General features: G+C 37.0%; 1 protein-coding gene across 1 annotated transcript in view; it reads right to left on the bottom strand.

The window, feature by feature from the left end:
* Positions 1-21,606, bottom strand: part of SPEF2 (sperm flagellar 2) — a 176,586-nt gene that overhangs the window by 152,610 nt on the left and 2,370 nt on the right. The window contains exons 2-3 of the mRNA XM_044232833.1: positions 5,717-5,819; positions 219-471 (exon numbers count right to left, since the gene is read on the bottom strand). Of these exons, the coding sequence (XP_044088768.1) occupies positions 219-471; positions 5,717-5,819 (356 nt within the window). The remainder of the gene's footprint in view (positions 1-218; positions 472-5,716; positions 5,820-21,606) is intronic.

Below are 21,606 nucleotides of genomic sequence, written 5' to 3' on the forward strand. Positions count from 1 at the left end.
AGGCAGGCAGAGAGAGAGAAGGGGGAAGCAGGCTCCCTGCTGAGCAGGGGCTCGATCCCATGACCCTGAGATCATGATCCGAGCCAAAGGCAGAGGCCTAAACCACTGAGCCACCCAGGTGCCCCCCCAATGGTGCTTCTTTGAGCAGCCAATGTCACTGTCATTTTACTTTCCCGAGTCTTACATTGTGATACGTTTATGTTTCTTTGTGTACTTACGTCTCGAAAAGCCTCACTTTTCATACTTTGCTGTCTGATGTTTGCTGGGGGTTGTATGGATTGTATTTCCACTCCAGTCAGTCCACTTTTCTTCTTTTTCTGAAGAACAATGTACAACTGATACAAAAGTTTGGTTGCCGCCCCAGGCTTTTCCGTGATGATGTTGTGGGCCACATTCTGATCAAACTGCACACCCAGAAGCTGAAGCGTTGGCTCCAAGCGAGAAAAATTATTAAGTTTGGCATTTGAAACTCTAGGCATTAAAACAGTTTCCACAATTAGACACTGGCACTGAATTAGAGACAACAAATATCAGAGGCATTATCATGATCTAATATTATGAATTATTGCATATTCTTTTCCTATACCACTCCTCTCTAAAACCACTCAATCATGTAACTACATTGAGATATTCTACTGCCCTGAATTCCTCCCATTTATTTCTCTGGAATGGTATATCTAAAGCTGATTTTGTACATTTTTCTGCTTAAATGCATGCTAGAATTTTTATAAGAGGTCAAAACAAAAACAGATAACTAAGTGCTTTCTTCTACATGGAAAAACAACTATGGTTTTGAAAAATATTTTACTCAGAAGGAAAAACTATAATTTAAATTTCCATATTGTTAAATGACATTATTACAGGAGTCTGAAAATAGCCCAAAATATTGCACTGATGACTTTAACACTGATCGTCCCAGGCACCATCAGAAATATTTCATTAAATAATATTAATTATGCAATCACACTAATTATATCATCTTCACTTAAATGTTATATTACTACTTTAATCAATAAAGACTTTCTAATTTTAAATTAATGCTGAGTCGCCTTTGAACTTTTAATATGTTTATTAAACATACAAAGATGAATAGGGTGCAGTCCCTACCCTTGCGGGGTTCACAGCAGGAAAAACAGATGAGTAAACAAGTAAACAAGAAGCAGTAAATTGAGGTCCATGTTAGAATACAGGTCTCAAATAATTTAGGGCTGTTAATAAGCCTATGAATCCAGTGACAGAAGGATAATGTTGGGGGCATTTTCAATTCCTGTGCCTTTCCATGTTCCAACTAGACACAAATACCAATTTTAACCACTGGCCTATGTCCTCCTTACTTTAACTTCCTAACATTCAGTCACATTCTTTCATGGAAAAAAATATACTGAATATACTCATATATAAGTGAAAGTCCTACCCTTCCCCCTCCAAAAAAAAAAAAAAAAGATACCTTAGAAAAGAGGGGTTGGGCACATATTGGGTAGAATTTCTGATAACAGGGTTATTCATTCAGTAACTTCACTTTGGACTATAAAATTATTTGGGGATGATACAATGATCTTCATGACTTCAGTTAAGTTTTTAGAAGTTTATAGAGATTGCTTCACACTTAAAATTTATATACTGTTGCTAGTATCCTGTTTCTCCAGAAGTTACTGTTTTTGTTTTTTGTTTTGTGTCACAGATACCACTGAAAATCTGATGAGAGCCATGGCACCTGTTCCACAGGAAAGAAAACACATACTCGGGCACAGACACGAAATGTGTATGCCTTTTCAGATGTTTGTGAACCTCCTAAAATGTAGCCTAAAAGTGCCCATTCACTGCAAATTAAAAAACCCATGGTGCAAAAGGAGGTGAGCCTGAGGGACTCTATGAATGATTTCTAAATATGAATGAGTAGTCAATATCATGGGAAGGCCAATGTCAACAAAAACAGAGATGCAACAACTTAAATTCCTCTTCCAGGTATATGGTGTCATTTACTGTCCTATTTCCTCTGTTTACTATTATTGTTTTAACAGAAATATTTGGTAATGTGTACCTGGCATATCAAACTATATCAATAAGATTTGAATAAAATATTTTAAATTAATAAAAAAGAGGCAGGTCACAGAGATCATGAGAAGAAATAATGAATGCTACAGGAAATCTCACAACAAGAGTAAACATTTTTTAGGTCTTCTTGTGTCCAGGTTTGCAATTTGTTCCTCCCCAAGTAACCTTAAAGTTTGACGTAACACACACCTGCCTAAAACGAGGCAGGTGAAGCAGACCATGTTTGAAAAGTACGACTCTAAAAGGCCAGTGAGATCCATGACTTGTGCTTGCCTTCCCTGGACATATGCCTGACACCCAGTCTCACTCTGCCATCACAGTTACTCTTCCACGCCCTCCTATCCTCAAAGTCCCATGTCTTGTCCACCACACATATTTGGACAGATGGCCAGAGAGGCACTCGTCAGAGCTTTGTCCTAGGTCATAACCTAGGGCTACAGAGATGAGGGGCATCAAAATTCTTGGGGGGGAAAATCCAAAAGCAAACAGTATCCATTTCCAGATGTTATCAGAACTGAGCCTGGCACCCAGTAAGAATGGAGAATGTAGGGCTGTATCCCATAACCTTAAGACCAAAAGCTGAGCCAAAATCAAGAGTCAGATGCTTAACTGACTGAGTCATGTAGGCGCTCCCATTCTTAGGATTTTTAAAATTATCTTAAGTATCTGATACTCATAGTTCTTATTTGCCCAGAATTACCTATCTTCTCTCCTCCTTGTCACCTGATGAGGGAACACATCTTACAAGGTAAGTAGAAGCTGTTCCCCCAGGAATATCCATGCTCCTTTACTTTTTATTATTTTATCCTATTAATCTCTAAGGCAAATAGATTCAGTTACAAGCAACACTTATATTTTAGACTAAAAAAAATTTTTTTCTACAAAATCCCCATATCATGAGCCCTAGTGTTACCTATCTGCCTAAAAAAATAGGTTTGACAAAGAAGGATCCTTTTCTCCACAAAGTACACTTCTACAAAAGTCATATCCATGGATATACTGATATTTCTTTAAAAGACCGTGTTCCCTGGGAAAAATAGTATGTTGTTCCAAGAATTCAAGATGGATGGAATTTAGTTGTCAGAACAAGTAGGTCCCTCTTCTCACATTAAGGAATGCAGTGACTCTCAGTGGCATAAAGTTAGTTCTTTGCAGTGGGTGAAAAGCAGGGCTGTTATACATGATGCTATTCAGGGCACACCCCTGTCCAAAGGTGGGGCAAGGGTATGATCTACCTTGTGCTCAGCTTGTCATGTCTTATCCCTGATGCAAGGCTATTTCATACAAAAAGGCGTTCCTCTCCTTAGCACAAAGGCCTCTCTGTCCACTGAGACCTGTGTCTTCACAGTTTTGTCCAGCCAAATGAAGTCCCTTTTTCCATTTAACACAAAGGGCCTCTATGGCCCTGCTGACATCAGTTTAGTCTACCTGAAATACTACATACATCATCTGGTCCGAATGGTGCTTTTAAGTCTTCTAAACAGGTATAATTTCTGACATCATTCATTTTTTCAATGAGAAACATAATTGTGTGCAGCTGGGACAATGCTTGAACCTCAGGGAATACAGACACAGAAACATACTCCACAACTTTCAAGAACTGTAATTTAAAACAACAGTGAGCTATCACTATACTCCTATGAGAATGGCCAGAATCCAAAACACTGACAACGCTAAAATGCTGGTGAGGATGTGAAGTCACAAGAACTCTCATTCATTCATTGCTGGGAGGAATGCTAAAGGGTACAGCCACTTTGGGAAACAGTTCATTGGTTTCCTCCAAAACTAAACATACTTTTACCATCTGCTCCAATAATTGTGCCCCTGTTTATTCACCCAAAGGAGATGAAATTTTATGTTCACATAAAACCCGCACATGGATGTTTACAGCAGCTTTATTTATGATTGCTAAAACTTGGAAGCAATCAAGATTTCCTTCAGCAGGTGAATGGATAAATCAACTGTGGTCCATCCAGACAATGAAAAACTATTCAGTGCTAAAAAGAAATGAGCTACCAAGCCATGAGAAGATATGGAGGAAATTTAAAGGCATATTTCTAAGTGAAAGAAGCCATAAGTTCCAACTATATGACATTCTGCAAGAGGCAAAACTATAAAGATAGTAAAAAAAAAAATCAGTAGTTGCCAGAGTTAGGGTAAGGGAGGATGGCTGATAGAGCATAGAGGATTTAGGGCAGTGCAAATACTATGTATGGATACTACAATGGTAGATACAAGTCATTCTACATTTGTCCAAACCCATAGAATGTACAACTCTAAGAATGAGCCCAAATGTAAACTATTTACTTTGAGTGAACACGTATCATTATAGGTTCATCAGCAGTAATAATGCACCCTCTGGTTGGGGAGTGGATACTAAGGAGGCTATGAGTGTGTCAGAGGAGGAGTTAATAGGTAATCTCTGTCCCTTCTTCTCAATTTTTCTATCAATCTGAAACTGCTTTAAAAAGTAAAATTTAAGGGCGTCTGGGTGGCTCAGTTGGTTAAGCGACTCCCTTCAGCTCAGGTCTTGATCCCTGGGTCCTGGGATCAAGTCCGACATCCAGCTCCCTACTCAGCAGAGAGCCTGATTTTCCCACTCACTCTCTCTCTGCCTACTTGTGCTCTCATTCTATCTCATTCTCTCTCTCTCAAATAAATAAATAAAATCTTTAAAAAAATAAAAAGTAAAATTTAAAAGAAAATAGGCAAGGATTATATAACATTTCACCAGTGAAGCAAAACAAATAACTGATAAGCTCATGAAAAGAGGCTCACCATCATTACTCATTAGGGAAATGCAAATCAAAATCACAAAGAGATACTGCTTAATACCGACTAGACAACTATAATCAAAAAGACCCTAACAAGCATTGATGAACATGTGGAAAAACCGAAAACTTCATATGTTACTAGTGTAACTGTAAGTAATAACGGGCACTTTGCAAAGCAATTCGGGTGTTGCTCAAAATTGTAAACATAGATCATGTAACCCAACAACTTCACTCCTAGGTGAATTTCACACCCAAGAGGAATGAAAACATTTCCATATGAAAACACAATGGTCATAGTAGCACTGTTCAGAATAACTGATGACTCATATCCAGAAATTAATGAATTAATAAATGAAATGTGATATATCCAATTGAAATTTATTCATCAAATAAATAGGAATTAAGAAGTAATGATACAAACTACAACATGGATAAACCTTGAAAACAGTATCCTAAGTGAAAGCAGCCAATCACAAAATACACATATTATATGATCCCACTAATATGAAATGCGTAAAATAGGCAAATCCATAGAGACAGAAAATAGATAAGTGAGTACCAGGGGCCAGGTGGTTAGTGGTCATGGCTGTGAATACAGTAAATATGTAAATATGCTTAAAACCACTGAATTATATGCTTTAAACTGGTAAATCACCATCTGTGAATTAGATCTCAACATAGTTGCTACAAACAAAAAATATTACAGGGTTTTGTCTTGTTATTTTTTTTTTTTTTTTGCCAGGACACTATAAGTTGCTTCATTTCTCTTAAAAGAAAGAAGAAATAATTAATAAAATTGTAGCTCACTATCCCTTAACTTTGGAAGCTAAAACCATTCAAATGCCAAAGGAATTGACCCTTTTTAGGAAAGAGTTTATCTCACTAACCTGCTTTCTGAAAATTCTGAAAAATCTCCCTGAAGTTCAAACTTGTGCAGAATTTCTCCAATTAGATAACCATTGGAAAAAGCCTTTGCAAATGACTTGGGACCTGAATTTTGAAACATAAAGATAAAGAAGTAAATTATAGTGTTCTATATAAAGCACAATGATTTTCATCATATATGCATAGAGTGAAACTCCATAACTTAACTTGAACTCAAAATACCATGAAAATACTTCTAGAAACATCTTTTAATAATCAAATAAGACTGAAGTTTAACAGATAATATGTTATAAAGATTCTTAAGTATATAAATCGATACTTGAAGATATATGAAATTTTGAAAGAAACACAACTTTTGACCAAATTAAACAAAATACAACCAATAAAACTTAGCTAAACAACCTTAGATCTAAAGTCAAGCCTTCAATTTAATTTACAAAATTATGCTTTAATACGTTAGTTATCAGTTCAATCTAGGGATGTTGATAGCATATTCTAGCCAAATGAGGTGCAATCTAACTTTAGTATACTTTAAGACTAAATTTTCACCTTTTTACAACAGAAATTTTACAAAAACCATCTATCTTCACCTCCTCAAAAAAAAAAAAAAATTTACTGAACATAACCAGGCTTTCCCTTGGTAGTTCCAGGGGTTACTCTGATCTAGTTGTCTCGAGCAATGACAGAGATAACCCAGAGGAAAACAGTTTGGAGCCAGGGACATCTGCGTTGGAATTGTGACTCTGCCCCTTACTAGCTGTGCAACCTCCGGCAAGCTGCTTAACCTCCCTGAGTTCTTGTCTCTTCATCTCTATGACAGAGATAACCATATCTATAACTCTCCTGAAGAGCCATTTTAAAGATTAGAGGTAATGTATGAGAATTGCTTGGTACCATGCCTGCTAAGAACAAGCACATAATGGTAGGTGCAGAAAAAAATGTGTTAGTAAAATTTGCTTTTTAAAAAATATCCCTAGTGGTGGGTCATTTGCATTTTTCTTAAAAAGTGAAGGATATTGGGTTATTTATTATTCAAGGATTATATGCAAAGTTGATACAAAAAATAAATTATGCTATCATAGGACAAAGCTATCATCTCTCAAATGATTCTAAAATCTCCCAAAACCTTCAACATGTTTCTGTCAGGGTCCTTTAGGCAATAGCTGTTCAAACACTATATCACTGAGGTATTGCAAGCTCTTTTATACCAGATTATCCACTTTCATCTATTTTACCAGTAATAAGGTGGCTAATTGATTATGAAGAAATAACATCTCTTTCTGATCTGTAGATATGGTACTTGGTGTGTGGTTGCCTGCAGTGGGGGGTGGTGGGCAGTGGTGTTGGTGAGTCACTCCATAAGGCCACTGCCCAGAGGCCTTACTTGGCATTTCACACATTCTCATAAGAATAAAATTCTTGCATATATGATACCAGCCCACAATTTTGCCCAAAGCTCTCCTAATATTTGTTCTCAAAATATTTTATACTCCTAATAATACTGCAATTCTCAGGTTGAATCAAAACATAATAAAGTAGTTAAAAAGGATGTCAACTATGCCCATTGACTCTATCTACTTAGGATGAACTCCAGAATCATTCAGCATCAGAATCTACAGACTGTGTTTCTTGACATCAGATAGTAGTAGTATCTGAAGCCACTGAAATCCAAATGGCTCCTTCCATGTCCAACAGGCAGAGGTGTGCTATCTCCTCCTCCTGAGTCATTGTTGATTTTTCTTTTCCTCAAAGACCAGACACTATTGGCCACCAGTGCTGTCCTGGTCTTGGTGGCCATTACTGTCCTTACTGTGATACCTGGGCTGCTCTCCACTGTGTCTTGCATTTCTTCTGTCATTGCTTCCTTCTTTCTGGGTTGTTTATTTTTCCCCCTTTCCTCTTCTCTATACCACCCTTATTTTCCTCTCAACTTTCTGATTTGACATACTATGGGTATTGTCAGACTATGGGTATCTATTCATAGTCTAAAGACCATTGTTTTGCATTCAGAAGCTGTTGTTCTGCCACCTTAAGGTAATCCACTCCTCCTCCCCCTCCCTCTGGATTTTGCATATGCCTGCTCTTCCTTTGACTGAATGCCTGAAGTCTAGCCCATGAATAACCAGGGAATATCTGTATCCCATTCTGTCCCCCTCCATGCAGTAGACAAAGGGCCTTTAGTAAACGGTTTGCTACACAAAGGTCAAAGAAAAATAAAATAATAATCACTTCCTTTGAAATGCATGACATATTAATAAGGCAATTCTGATATGAATAAAATAGAGGCATTTGTGGCTATAAAGTTCAAAGAACAGCAAACAGTTATTATCTCATTGTCAAATAGTTTCCTACAGAGGGGGAGGAGTCAAGATGGCAGAGAAGTAATAAGCTGAGACGACATCAGGTAGCAGGAGATCAGCTAGATAGTTTATAAAACCATTCCGAACACCTGCAAATCCAACAGGAGATCGAAGAGAAGAAGAGCAACAATTCTAGAAATAGAAAATTGACCACTTTCTGAAAGGTAGGACCAGCGAAGAAGTGAATCCAAAGCAAGAGGAAGATAGACCACGGGGGGAAGGGTCAGCTCCTGGCAAGCACAAAATCAGGACTTTTAAAAGTCTGTTCCACTGAGGGACATCACTCCAGAAGCTAAACCGGGGTGAAGCCCATGCGGGGTCAGTGTGGCCCCAGTTCCCGCAGGGTCACAGAAGGATTGGGGGTATCTGAGTGTTGCAGAACTCGCAGGTATTAGAGTGGGGAAGCTGGCTACAGAGACAGAGCTGAGCTCTCAACTCGGGGTTACCTTGAACTGTAACCCATGGCACAGGCCACTGCTCTGTGAGTGGAGTCCCCACAAGATCCAGGGAGACCCTCCTGGAAGAGCTCAGGGATCTAAGGGGTTTGGAGACTCCAGGTGGAGCTGTGTGCCAGAGACAGAGATGCTTGGTCACAGGCTGGGTGAGCTCAGAGCGCGGCCGGAGGCCAGGGACACAGGAGTGATTGAGCACCTTTCTCTGAGGTCACACTGAGGAGTGGGACCCTGAGCTCTTGGCTCCTCCAGGCCAGAGATTGGGAGGCCCCATTTTCATTCCCATCCTCCAGAACTCTACAGAAAGCGTTCAGGGAACAAAAACTCCTGAAAGTGGAACCCAAACCGATTACTTAGCCCAGCCCCAGGTAAGGGTGGTGCAATTCCGCCTGGGGCAAAGACACTTGAGAATCACTACAACAGGTCCCTCTCCCAGAAGACCAACAAGAAATCCAGCCAAGACCAAGTTCATTTACCAAGGAGAACAGTGGAATTCCAGAGAAGGAGAAAACAAAGCATGGAATTAATGGCTTTCTCCCCATGATTCTTTAGCCTTGCAGTTAATTAATTTTTTTAATTTTATTTTTTCCATTTGCTAATTTTTTTAACTTTTACCCTTTCCTCTTTTAACGTTTTTTAACTAGTTTATCTTAACAATACCTTTCAAAAAAAAATCTTTTTTTTCACCTTCATTATTATAGTCATATTTTATCCTTCATTGTATCTAACTTTATTTTTTGTATACACATAGGGCTTTTTCTTCTAAAAAATGTGGGGTACAACTTCTTCTAATAGATCAAAATATACCCTAATCTAGCTCCGGGCTTGTTCTAGTCTGCAGCCTGAGCAAATTCTCTCCACTTTCTTTTTCTTTATTTCCCCGAACAACTTAATTTATCAACTCCTTTTTTAGAAATTAAAATTTTTTTTTCATCTTTATAGGCATATTCCATCCATTCATTGTGTTTACCAATATATATGTTTTTCATTCTTTAAAATTTGGGGAGGTAGTTTCTTCTAAGAGACCAAAATACTCCCAAAATTAAGTGGGTGACCCTGTTCTAGCCACCAGTCTAATTATATATATATATATATATATATTCTTTTTGTTTGTTTGTTTTCTTTTTCTAATTTTTTTTCTGAACTTCTTTTTAACCCCTTTCTCCCCCCAAGAACTTGGGGTCTCTTCTGATTTGGTTAAAGCACATTTTCATGGGGTCTTTGCCACCCATTTAGTATTTTATTTGTCTTACCTGGACAAAATGACAAGGCATAAAAACTCATCACAAAAAAAAAGAACAGAGGCAGTACCAAAGGCTAGGGACCTAATCAATTTGGACATTGGTATTATGTCAGATCTAGAGTTCAGAATGACGATTCTCAAGGTTCTAGCTGGGCTCAAAAAAGGCATGGAAGATATTAGAGAAACCCTCTCCAGAGAGAATAAAGCCCTTTCTGGAGAAATAAAAGAACTAAAATCTAACCAAGTTGAAATAAAAAAAGCTATTAATGAGGTGCAATAAAAAATGGAGGCTCTTACTGCTAGGATAAATGAGGCAGAAGAAAGAATTAGTGATATAGAAGACTAAATGATAGAGAATAAAGAAGTTGAGCAAAAGAGAGAAAAACAATTACTGGACCATGAGGGGAGAATTCGAGAGATAAGTGACACCATAAGACAAAACAACATTAGAATAATTGGGATTCCAGAAGAAGAAGAAAGAGAGAGGGGAGCAGAAGGTATATTGGAGAGAATTATTGTAGAGAATTTTCCTAATATGGCAAAGGGAACAAGCATCAAAATCCAGGAGGTGCAGAGAACCCCCCTCAAAATCAATAAGAAAAGGTCCACATACCGTCACCTAATAGTAAAATTTATAAGTCTTAGAGACAAAGAGAAAATCCTGAAAGCAGCCCGAGAAAAAGAAGTCTGCAACATACAATGGTAAAAATACTAGATTGGCAGCAGACTTATCCACAGAGACCTGGCAGGCCAGAAAGAACTGGCAAGATAAATTCAGAGCACTAAACGAGAAAAACATGCAGCCAAGAATACTATATCCAGCTAGGCTATCACTGAAATTAGAAGGAGAGATAAAAAGCTTCCAGGACAAACAAAAACTGAAAGAATTTGCAAACACCAAACCAGCTCTACAGGAAATATTGAAAGGGGTCCTCTAAGCAAAGAGAGAGCCTAAAAGTAGTAGATCAGGAAGGAACAGAGACAATATACAGTAACAGTCACTGTACAGGCAATACAATGACACTAAATTCGTATCTCTCAATAGTTACCCTGAATGTAAATGGGCTACATGTCCTAATCAAGACACAGGGTATCAGAATGGATAAAAAAACAAAACCCATCAATATGCTGCATATAAGAAACTCATTTTAGAGCCAAAGACACCTCCAGATTTAAAGTGAGGGGGTGGAAAACAATTTACCATGCTAATGGACACCAGAAGAAAGCTGGGGTGGCAATCCTTATATCCCATCAATTAGATTTTAAGTCAAAGATTATAATAAGAGATGAAGAAGGACACTATATCATACTCAAAGGGTCTGTCCAACAAGAAGCTCTAACAATTTTAAATATCTATACCCCTAACATGGGAACAGCCAACTATATAAACCAGTTAATAACAAAATCAAAGAGCACATTAATAATAATACAATAATAGTAGGGGACTTTAACACTCCCCTCACTGAAATGGACAGATCATCTAAGCAAAAGATCAACAAGGAAATAAAAGCCTTAAATGACACACTGGACCAGATGGACATCACAGATATATTCAGAACATTTCATCCCAAAGCAACAGAATACACATTCTTCTCTAGTGCACATGGAACATTCTCCAGAATAGATCACATCCGGGGTCATAAATCAGGTCTCAAGTGGTATCAAAAGATTGGGCTCATTCCCTGCATATTTTTAGACCACAATGCTCTGAAGCTAGAACTCAATCACAAGAGGAAATTTGGAAAGAACCCAAATACATGAAGACTAAACAGCATCATTCTAAAGAATGAATGGGTCAACCAGGAAATTAAAGAAGAATTGAAAAAATTCATGGAAACAAATGATAATGAAAACACAATGGTTCAAAATCTGTGGGACACAGCAAAGGCAATCCTGAGAGGAAAATACATAGCGATACAAGTCTTTCTCAAGAAATAAGAAAGGTCTCAAATAACACAACCTAACCCTACACCTAAAGAAACTGGAGAAAGAACAACAAAGAAAGCCTAAACCCAGCAGGAGAAGAGAAATAATAAAGATCAGAGCAGAAATCAATGAAATAGAAACAAACAAACAAAAGAAAAAAAACAATAGAACAAATCAACAAAACTAGGAGCTGGTTCTTTGAAAGAATTAATAAGATAGATAAACCCCTGGCCAGACTTATCAAAAAGAAAAGAGAAAGGACCCAAATACATAAAATCATGAATGAAAGAGGAGAGATCACATACCAAAGAAATACAAACAATTATAAGAACATACTAAAGAAATACCAAAGAAATACAAAAAATTGTAAGAACATACTAAAGAAATACCAAAGAAATACAAAAAATTATAAGAACATACTATGAGCCACTCTATGCCAACAAATTTGACAATCTGGAAGAAATGGATGCATTCCTAGAGACATAAAAACTACCACAATTGAACCAGGAAGAAATAGAAAACCTGAACAGACCCATAACCAGTAAGGAGATTGAAACAGTCATCAAAAAACTCCAAACAAACAAAAGCCCAGGGCCAGATGGCTTCCCAGGGGAATTCTACCAAACATTTAAAGAACAATTAATTCCTATTCTCCTGAAACTGTTATAAAAAATAAAAATAGAAGGAAAACTTCCAAATTTATGGGATTTTATGAGGCCAGCATCATCTTGATCCCAAAACCAGACAAGGATCCCATCAAAAAAGAGAATTATAGGGGCGCCTGGGTGGCTCAGAGGGTTAAACCTCTGCCTTCGGCTCAGGTCATGATTTTAGGGTCCTGGGATCAAGCCCCATATTGGGCTCTCTGCTCAGCAGGGAGCCTGCTTTCCTCCCTCTCTCTCTGCCTGCCTCTCTGCCTACTTGTGATCTCTGTCTGTCAAATGAATAAATAAAATCTTTAAAAAAAAAGAGAGAGAGAATTATAGGCCAATATCCTTGATGAGACAGATGTGAAAATTCTCACCAAAATACTAGCCAATAGGATCCAACAGTACATTAAAAGGATTATTCACCATGACCAAGTGGGATTTATTCCAGGGCTGCAAGGTTGGTTCAACATCCACAAATCAATGAATGTGATACAATACATTAATAAAAGAAAGAAAAAGAACCATATGATACCCTCAATAGATGCTGAAAAAGCATTTGACAAAGTACAGCATTCCTTCCTGATCAAAACTCTTCAAAGTATAGGGATAGAAGGCACATACCTCAATATTATCAAAGCCATCTATGAAACACCCACCACAAATATCATTCTCAATGGAGAAAAACTGAAAGCTTTTCCGTTAAGGTCAGGAATACGGCAGGGATGTCCATTATCATCACCACTGCTATTCAACATAGTACTAGAAGTCCTAGGCTCAGCAATCAGACAACAAAAGGAAACTTAAGGCATCCAAATTAGCAAAGAAGAAGTCAAACTATCACTCTTTGCAGATGATATGATACCATATGTGGAAAACTGAAAAGACTCCACTCCGAAACTGCTAGAACTTGTACAGGAATTCAGTAAAGTGTCAGGATATAAAATCAATGCAAAGAAATCAGTTGCATTTCTCTATACCAACAATAAGACAGAAGAAAGAGAAATTAAGGAGTCCACCCCATTTACAATTGCACCCCAAACCATAAGATACTTAGGAATAAACCTAACCAAAGAGGCAAAGAATCTATACTCAGAAAATTATAAAGTACTCATGAAAGAAATTGAGGAAGACACAAAGAAATGGAAAAATGCTCCATGTTCTTGGATTGGAAGAACAAATATTGTGAAAATGTCTATGCTACCTAAAGCAATCTAAACATTTAATGCAATCCCTATCAAAATCCTATCCATTTTTCAAAGAAATAGAACAAATAATCCTAAAACTTATATGAAATCAGAAAAGAGTTTGAATAGCCAAAGGAATATTGAAAAAGAAAGCCAAAGTTGGTGGCATCACAATTCCAGACTTCAAGCCTTATTACAAAGCTGTCAACATCAAGACAGTATGGTACTGGCAAAAAAACAGACACATAGATCAATGGAACAGAATAGAGAGCCCAGAAATAGACCCTCAACTCTATGGTCAACTAATTTTCAACAAAGCAGGAAAGAATATCCAATGGAAAAAAGACAGTCTCTTCAACAAATGGTGTTGGGAAAATTGGACAGCCACATGGAGAAAAATGAAATTGGACCATTTCCTTATACCACACACGAAAATAGACTCAAAATGGATGAAGGACCTCAATGTGAGAAAGGAATCCATCAAAATCCTGGGGAGAACATAGGCAGCAACCTCTTCGACCTCAGCTGCAGCAACATCTTCCTAGGAACATCGCCAAAGGCAAGAGAAGCAAGGGCAAAAATGAACTATTGGGATTTCATTAAGATCGAAAGCTTTTGCACAGCAAAGGAAACAGTTAACAAAACCAAAAGGCAACTGACAGAATGGGAGAAGATATTTACAAACTACGTATCAGATAAAGGGCTAGTATCCAAAATCTATAAATAGCTTAGCAAACTCAACACCCAAAGAAGAAATAATCCAATCAAGAAATGGGCAGAGGATCTGCACAGACATTTCTGCAAAGAAGACATCCAGATGGCCAACAGACACATGAAAAAATGCTCCACATCACTCAGCATCAGGGAAATACAAATACAAACCACAATGAGATACCAGTTCACACCAGTCAGAATGGCTAAAATTAACAAGTCAGAAATGACAGATGCTGGCAAGGATGCGGAGAAAGGGGAGCCCTCCTACACTGTTGGTGGGAATGCAAGCTCGTGCAACCACTCTGGAAAACAGCATGGAGGTTCCTCAAAAAGTTGAAAATAGAGCTACCCTATGACCCAGCAATTGCACTACTGGGTATTTACCCTAAAGATACAAACATAGTGAATCGAAGGGGCATGTGCACCCGAATGTTTATAGCAGCAAGGTCCACAATAGCCAAACTATGGAAAGAATCTAGATGTCCATCAACAAATGAATGGATAAAGAAGATGTGATATATATATATATATATATATATATATATATATATACACACACACAAACATACATACATACATAAGTGGAATACTATGCATTCATCAAAAGAAATGAAATCTTGCCATTTGCCACGACGTGGATGGAACAAGAGGGTATTATGCTTAATGAAATAAGTCAATCGGAGAAAGACAACTATCATATGACCTCCCTGATATGAGTATGTGGAGATGCAACGTGGGGGTTTGGGGGGGTAGGAAAAGAATAAATGAAACAAGATGGGATCAGGAGGGAGACAAACCATAAGAGACTCTTAATCTCACAGAACAATCTGAGGGTTGCTGGGGGAAGTGGGGTCAGGAGGTTGGTGGGGTTATGGACATTGCGGGGGTGGGTGTGCTATAGTGAGTGCTGTGAAGTGTGTAAACCTGGCGATTCACAGACCTGTACCCCTGGGGCTAAAAATACATTATATGTTTATAAAAAAAAAACTATAAAAGAATAATTTCCTACAAATAAACAAGTACAGAAACTTCTGTATGCATAGGTCACTTCAGAATTACCAGGTACTACATAAGCAGAAAGGAGAATGGTGAATGAAGAATGAGAACAAATCGGAAAATGTAAAAAAAAAATAATAAAAGAAGAGGAAAAGATGACTACCTTCTGGAAATAAGACAGGAAAGAAGTTGATGAAGAGAACATATATTACCAGGAATATACAGATTAAAAAGTATGAGAAGACAGAAAGGAAGCCGGGGTGGGGGGAAGAAAAAGAGAAAAGGGGGAGGGGTGTGGGAAAGAAACAACAAGTAGAAAAAGAAAAAAGCAAAGGAAAGTTTATTTTTGCCCTTTGGTTTGTTATATTTTTCTTCCCAGTAAATGTTCCTGGCTACCATGACTAATTCCGCAATGGCCACCTCTATAAGTTCATTTGCACTAACAACTGGAATTTCCTGGGAAAGAGGGGTCAGGTTTGACACTAGGACAAGATCAATGAATAATCTGAAAAATAAATAAACCATGGGAGCTCAGTGATATTCTTCATACTGAGCCCTGAAGCCATTTATATCTGGGACCAGGTCATTCAGCAACAACTCTACCCTGCCTCCAATTTTCCCTGCTGAACGCCTGATCCCTATCACAATGGTCTTCTTTTGCTGCAATCTTTGATGTGGGCCTTTCTGAAGCTCTATATGAGGCAGGATACAACAAATGAAATGGCCCATGTGCTTCCCACCAAAATGACCCTGAGCCAGCTGATGAAAGCTCACAAAGGGGATGAGCCTTTTGTATTCGAAAATGGTAAGGAGGAAAGCAAAGGTTTTGGAGAAAGATTCTCTGGGTTTGACTCCTTGTTCATTTACAAGCTGCTGGATTTGGTGCAATTACAAAAGTCTCAGTTTCTTGTCTTTGAAAGAGAGAAAGTGATGCGTTATACCTCCTAAGTGTTGGCTTGAGAATTTAAGGAGACATTGCATGTAAACGCTTAGCATAATTCCTGGCATATAGTTAAGTGCTCAGTGACAATTTTTATTGTTATTATCAGTGTTTCCCAATTTAAGTTAACATGTCATATTAATTACACAATCCCCAAGCTCAGTGACTATAGTACAAGCATCCTTATTTAAAAAGTAACTCAATACTCAGAGGGCAAATATTTGATATTGTCTTTAAAGTCATACATAGGCCCCTCCCTTAGGTCCTGATGAGGTATATCATTCCCACCAGAAGCATGTGTAATCAAACACAGTTGATTCCTACAGCAAAACATTTCAGTGGGAGAAATGAAGACCAAACATAGCATGACAGCATGTCTGGTTAAGTTTTGCCACCAAATGAATAAAAAGACACTTGAATTTTGGAATTGTAAATAAGGGCCTATAGACCTATACAATATATGCTTAGCAGTCTTCACTCTTCCTCTTCTAGAAAAGCAAAAATCTGGTCTGCATTATCAACCACATTTGAAAAGCCAAACACATTGACTTCCATTTGAGAGAGAGAAAAGCAGCTGCAGATAGCTTGGCATTGACCTGGCCCCAACAGGCCTTGTTGTTTCCTAGGAGCTGGCCTGGCCCTCACAGATAGGCCTTGGCATTCTCCTGCTGAATATAATCAATTTCATAGCATACCAACCCCAGACAAGGCCATGCTGTGACCCTGATAGATCAAGACAAAAACAAAATTCCTTTGTAATCATATCTGTATTCAGACCAAACAGTATTGTCCCAAACACAAAAATGACCAAAAATGCCCCTACTGTGACCAGTATGAGTCTTTGCTTTTTACTAAGGCTTTGTCTTACTTTATTCTCTCCAATTCCTAGATAAGACCTATGAAGATACCCATAGAGTTGCCTATGCTTCTTGGCATGGTCCAATTCAGAGGAAAAGTGCTGGTTCCTTGAACAACCTTCCTCAAAAAATACCTAACACAAACCCAGATATTTTTTAAATATTTTATTTATTTATTTGACAGACAGAGATCACAAGTAGGCAGAGAGGCAGGCAGAGAGAGAGAGGAAGGGAAGCAGGCTCCCTGCTGAGCAGAGAGCCTGTTGCGGGGCTTGATCCCAGGACACTGGGATCATGACCTGAGCTGAAGGCAGAGGCTTTATAAAACCTACTGAGCCATCCAGGTACCCCAAACCCAGATATTTTAAGTCCTTTCTAACACCCTTTTTACTGAATGACCCACAACTTCCCATGATATATGTTTTCTCTTGTTGGTCATGAGTCAATAAACCCAATTTTGTTCAATATAGCTTATCCTGTGGTCTCTGGCTGGAGGACACTGGCAATTTATTTTCCTCCAGTGTAACAATAGGCTGATCAACTCTCTCCTTCGAAGTCATTATCATAATTCTTAAGATGTACTATCTGAAACAAAAATCTCTGTATCATTCTAATTGTCTTTGATGGTTAAAACATTGGGTGGCATTCTTTTCTTGGGACTTCATATCTTAAAAATTTTGACATTGATTTACACAACAGCCTTCAGGTATCAGATCTGGTGTCTTGGTTTCTAGGCAATGGAAGCCAAATTTTCATCAAGGAAAATGCTGTTGAGCTGGCCAGAAAATACTAAAATCTGTTGTATTATTTCCTAAGGACTCTGAGGGAGGAAAATGTGTGGTTTAATGACACCAGTTTAAACAAAGAATGAAGTAAAAGTGAGCAGGCCCCGAATCTACTGGTAATTTGCCACTACCTAGCTATAAAACCCTAAACAAATACCTAAACACATCTGATTTAATTACCTCATGTGCCAAAGAAAAATTATATGTCTAAGATTCTTTTCTCCATCTCAAGTTATGAGTGTAGGATATGGTAAGGTCACAGGCCAATAAAAGGTCACCACAACACATCATAAAATATAATTTACAAACAAATATTCAATAGGATACTTTAAAATCTCTGTTGTGTTTCAAAAAATAAAATTTGATGCTTTTGAAAGGTCTGGACATAAGACCTAATCAACAAAGTATAATTAGTGCACAAGGGGGCCCAAATAAAGAATGTCCCTAAAATTTGGTACAAATAGAAAATATGACTCTCTAAAAAACTATTAAGATTTAATATAAAATTATAAAATTAGCCACCAATGGAAACCCACTTATAAAACAAAATTAAAAAGGAGTATAGATTATTTCCTAAAGTTCACAATTTACCCATTTAAATTTTTCTACATCAGATAGACAATAATCTTGGGATATATTAATTAACCTTATTAAGAATAGAGATTTGCTATAAGAAAAGAAGAATGCACACATGTTGTAACTTTAGAAATTTTTGTATTAGTAGCAGCACTGGAAAATATCATTGAGCAATATGGTTTACCCATGTACTAATGGAAGAGGAGGAAGAGAAGGGAATCTGACTCTAATCTAATTGAACCTATCATAGCTACGTAGATGAAATATCTCTAGAGCACAGAAATAAAACATATGAAATATTAGTTGATTTGAAGGTTCTTTTGGTTACATCTAGTTTCTCAATATCAATGAGAAATCAGAGTTATAAATTTGATCTTCTGAGCATATCAGTCCATCAAAATGATGTATCACGTACAATTGCCAGTATAAGTTATTTTGCTTTTTTTCCCTCAGAATAAATGGGTACCCTGATTTCTAAAATCAAGATTTAATCTAAGCTAATATGAAACAGTTCCTAAAAAATTGTTTAAAGTTATAAAACAGAGCCTCTGAAATCACAAAGATGAGGATCAAGGTAATCCAGTGTCACCTTCTCAAGATGAACAAATCCCTAAGTTTCAGTCTAAAACTTTTGCCTCACTGGTACACTCTCATATAATGAACAATTAGTTACTAAATAACTATTATAGGAGAGGCATGATAGTAGGCATTATCCTAAATAAAGTGAGAGGCAAAAGAAAAGTTGAAATAATATCCATTGAGTATCTAGATCAAGTATAGATTTTAGGCACTGTGGTAGATGTATTCCATTTCCAACCCCACTTGATATACTTCCAAATATAGACAATTTTTTTTCCATTTTTCAATTGAAGCACAGTTGACACCCAATGTTACATTAATTTCAGGTCCACAATATAATGATCTGACAACTCTACACCTTATCCTGTACTCACCCCAAGTGTAGTTACCATCTGTCACTACACAACACTGTTAACTACAATTGACCATTTTCCCTATGCTGTACTCTTCATTCCCATGACTCATTCATTCCATAACTGGAACTAGAACCACTATTATGCTTACTTCTTCATAAAATTGGGACCTAAAAATAAGTATTTATATCTCAGATGCTACAAAACTGATAGTTAGAAAAACTTAATTGTCCCGAATCCAATTTTCTCTTTATTACACCTCTGCTACTATTGATAACAATGTTTAAGATTATTGAAACAATTAAAATATATATAATAAGGCATTTACAATTTTCAGTATAGCCACACTTAGAATCCATATTTATCCCTATATACTCATGTTTACAAAAGATTTGATCTGTACAATACATAGAATTCAAATATTTCTCCTCATTTATGGAGAATGTTCATTTATGCCATTGCTAGTTTCTTCATACAGTGAATTCATAAGAGTTTTGAAAAACAGAGGCAGTGTTTATTATTGAAAATAATTGAGAGTTCCTAAAGAATTTTGCAGCAAATCTTTTAGTATCATTATTCTATGTTACTTTTCTTTTCATTGTAGAAACAACTGCTTGAAAACAACTGCTTGGATTTCAGATGTAATTTTGTGTTGAGCAAATTTTTGTATTCCAAGACATCTTATTAACATATGTTTCTAAGCATAATTCTCTAGGAGAAAGGGTCTCGTTGAATTAAACTCACTGGAGATCCTTAGCTTTGGTAACAAAGCTTTGAATCTTCATATGCTGAGAGTAAGCAAGTCCCTGGAGACTCCCAGAAACCTCATTAAGTGGAGGGAGATGATCCTCAGTTGAGGATCATTGGAATTTATTTTCTTTACTGCTGATACTCCAGGTAGTCCAGGCAACAGGAAATTCAATACAGTATGTTTTATTCAAATTGACTTCTACCCTTCAGAATAACACAGAAATCAATCAGCGTTAGCTGCCCGTCAATGACTGAACCATTTATCCAGCCTTGTCATTATGTAAATGCAGTCACTTGGCACTCTCATTGTTTTCTCTGTCCTAGCAAGAAATATATAGACTGAACCGCTTCTAAACCCTAATAAATCCACCTTTGCCATTTAGCCATCTAGGAATTAGGTTATACCGTGCGTAGTTAAAACATGCCTGGGTAGTTGAATCTGTGTACTTCTTCTAACTCCAAACTGAACAGTAATCCTTAGAAAGGAGCTCAAATGAATACACTTGAGAGAACTGAGGTTTTAAAAAATATATTCCCTTGCTGTAAATTGCAATATGCAATACATTGCCTAAGAGCAAAAGTCAAAGATCTACCTTCAGATTCTAGCTCTAGGATCCACTAGGCTTGTGACCCTGAACAGATAATCAAGCATCTCTGCTCTTTCACCCATCTTCACACAGCTAGGAGAGTGCCTCTCAGGGCCTTCTTTTAGAATTCTAAAACAAACAAACAAACAAATAAACAAACAAAAACCTATGTAAAGGGCTTAGCATAGCATCTGGTATAAGTGCCTAAGTGTCTAATAATATTTTTTATGTATTATTTTTGTCATTTTTTATCTACAAAATTCATTTAAGAAAATAATTCTTATGTAATCCTCCCTAATACTATATTAGAAGATGCTTACTAATTTCAATTAAAAGATGGCAAACATCTTTTTCTCCTAATTGATCATGTGAAGTTTGGTCTTTTTTGATTTTCTATTTATAATGCTATATTGAATTTTCCTCCCAAAATATGAGGGCAATACAAGCAACAAGCCAAGTAATGCCAATATATAAAGAAAAGTCAGCAATCTTCTCCTTTCCCAGAGGTAACTGCTATCAATACACTAGTTTATATCCTTCCACACTTTTCTCTATGCTTACAAAAACAGACAATATGAAGACTCATGTATATATCAATAGTCTATTATATGACTATATATTTCTCTGTGCTAATATAAACAGATAGATGTGTGTCTATGTGTCTGTGTATGTGTGTGTCTGTGTATCTATGTATCTATATTTCCTAATTGGTACAAAAATGGGATTATGCTCATCACGATAAGCTAAAACTTTTATTTTTTACTTGTCAGAAATACATGAATATCTTGCAGGTCAAAAGTTATAATCCTAACTCATCCTTTCTAATAATTGCATAACAGTTCATAGCATGAATACAGCATCATTTATCCAAGTATGCTTCTATTGAAGGATATTCATATTGTTTTGTGTTTTTTTTATTTTGTCCCTACAATTCATGTAG

Source organism: Neovison vison, chromosome 1 (assembly GCF_020171115.1).
Source record: "Neovison vison isolate M4711 chromosome 1, ASM_NN_V1, whole genome shotgun sequence".
Lineage (NCBI taxonomy): Eukaryota > Metazoa > Chordata > Mammalia > Carnivora > Mustelidae > Neogale > Neogale vison.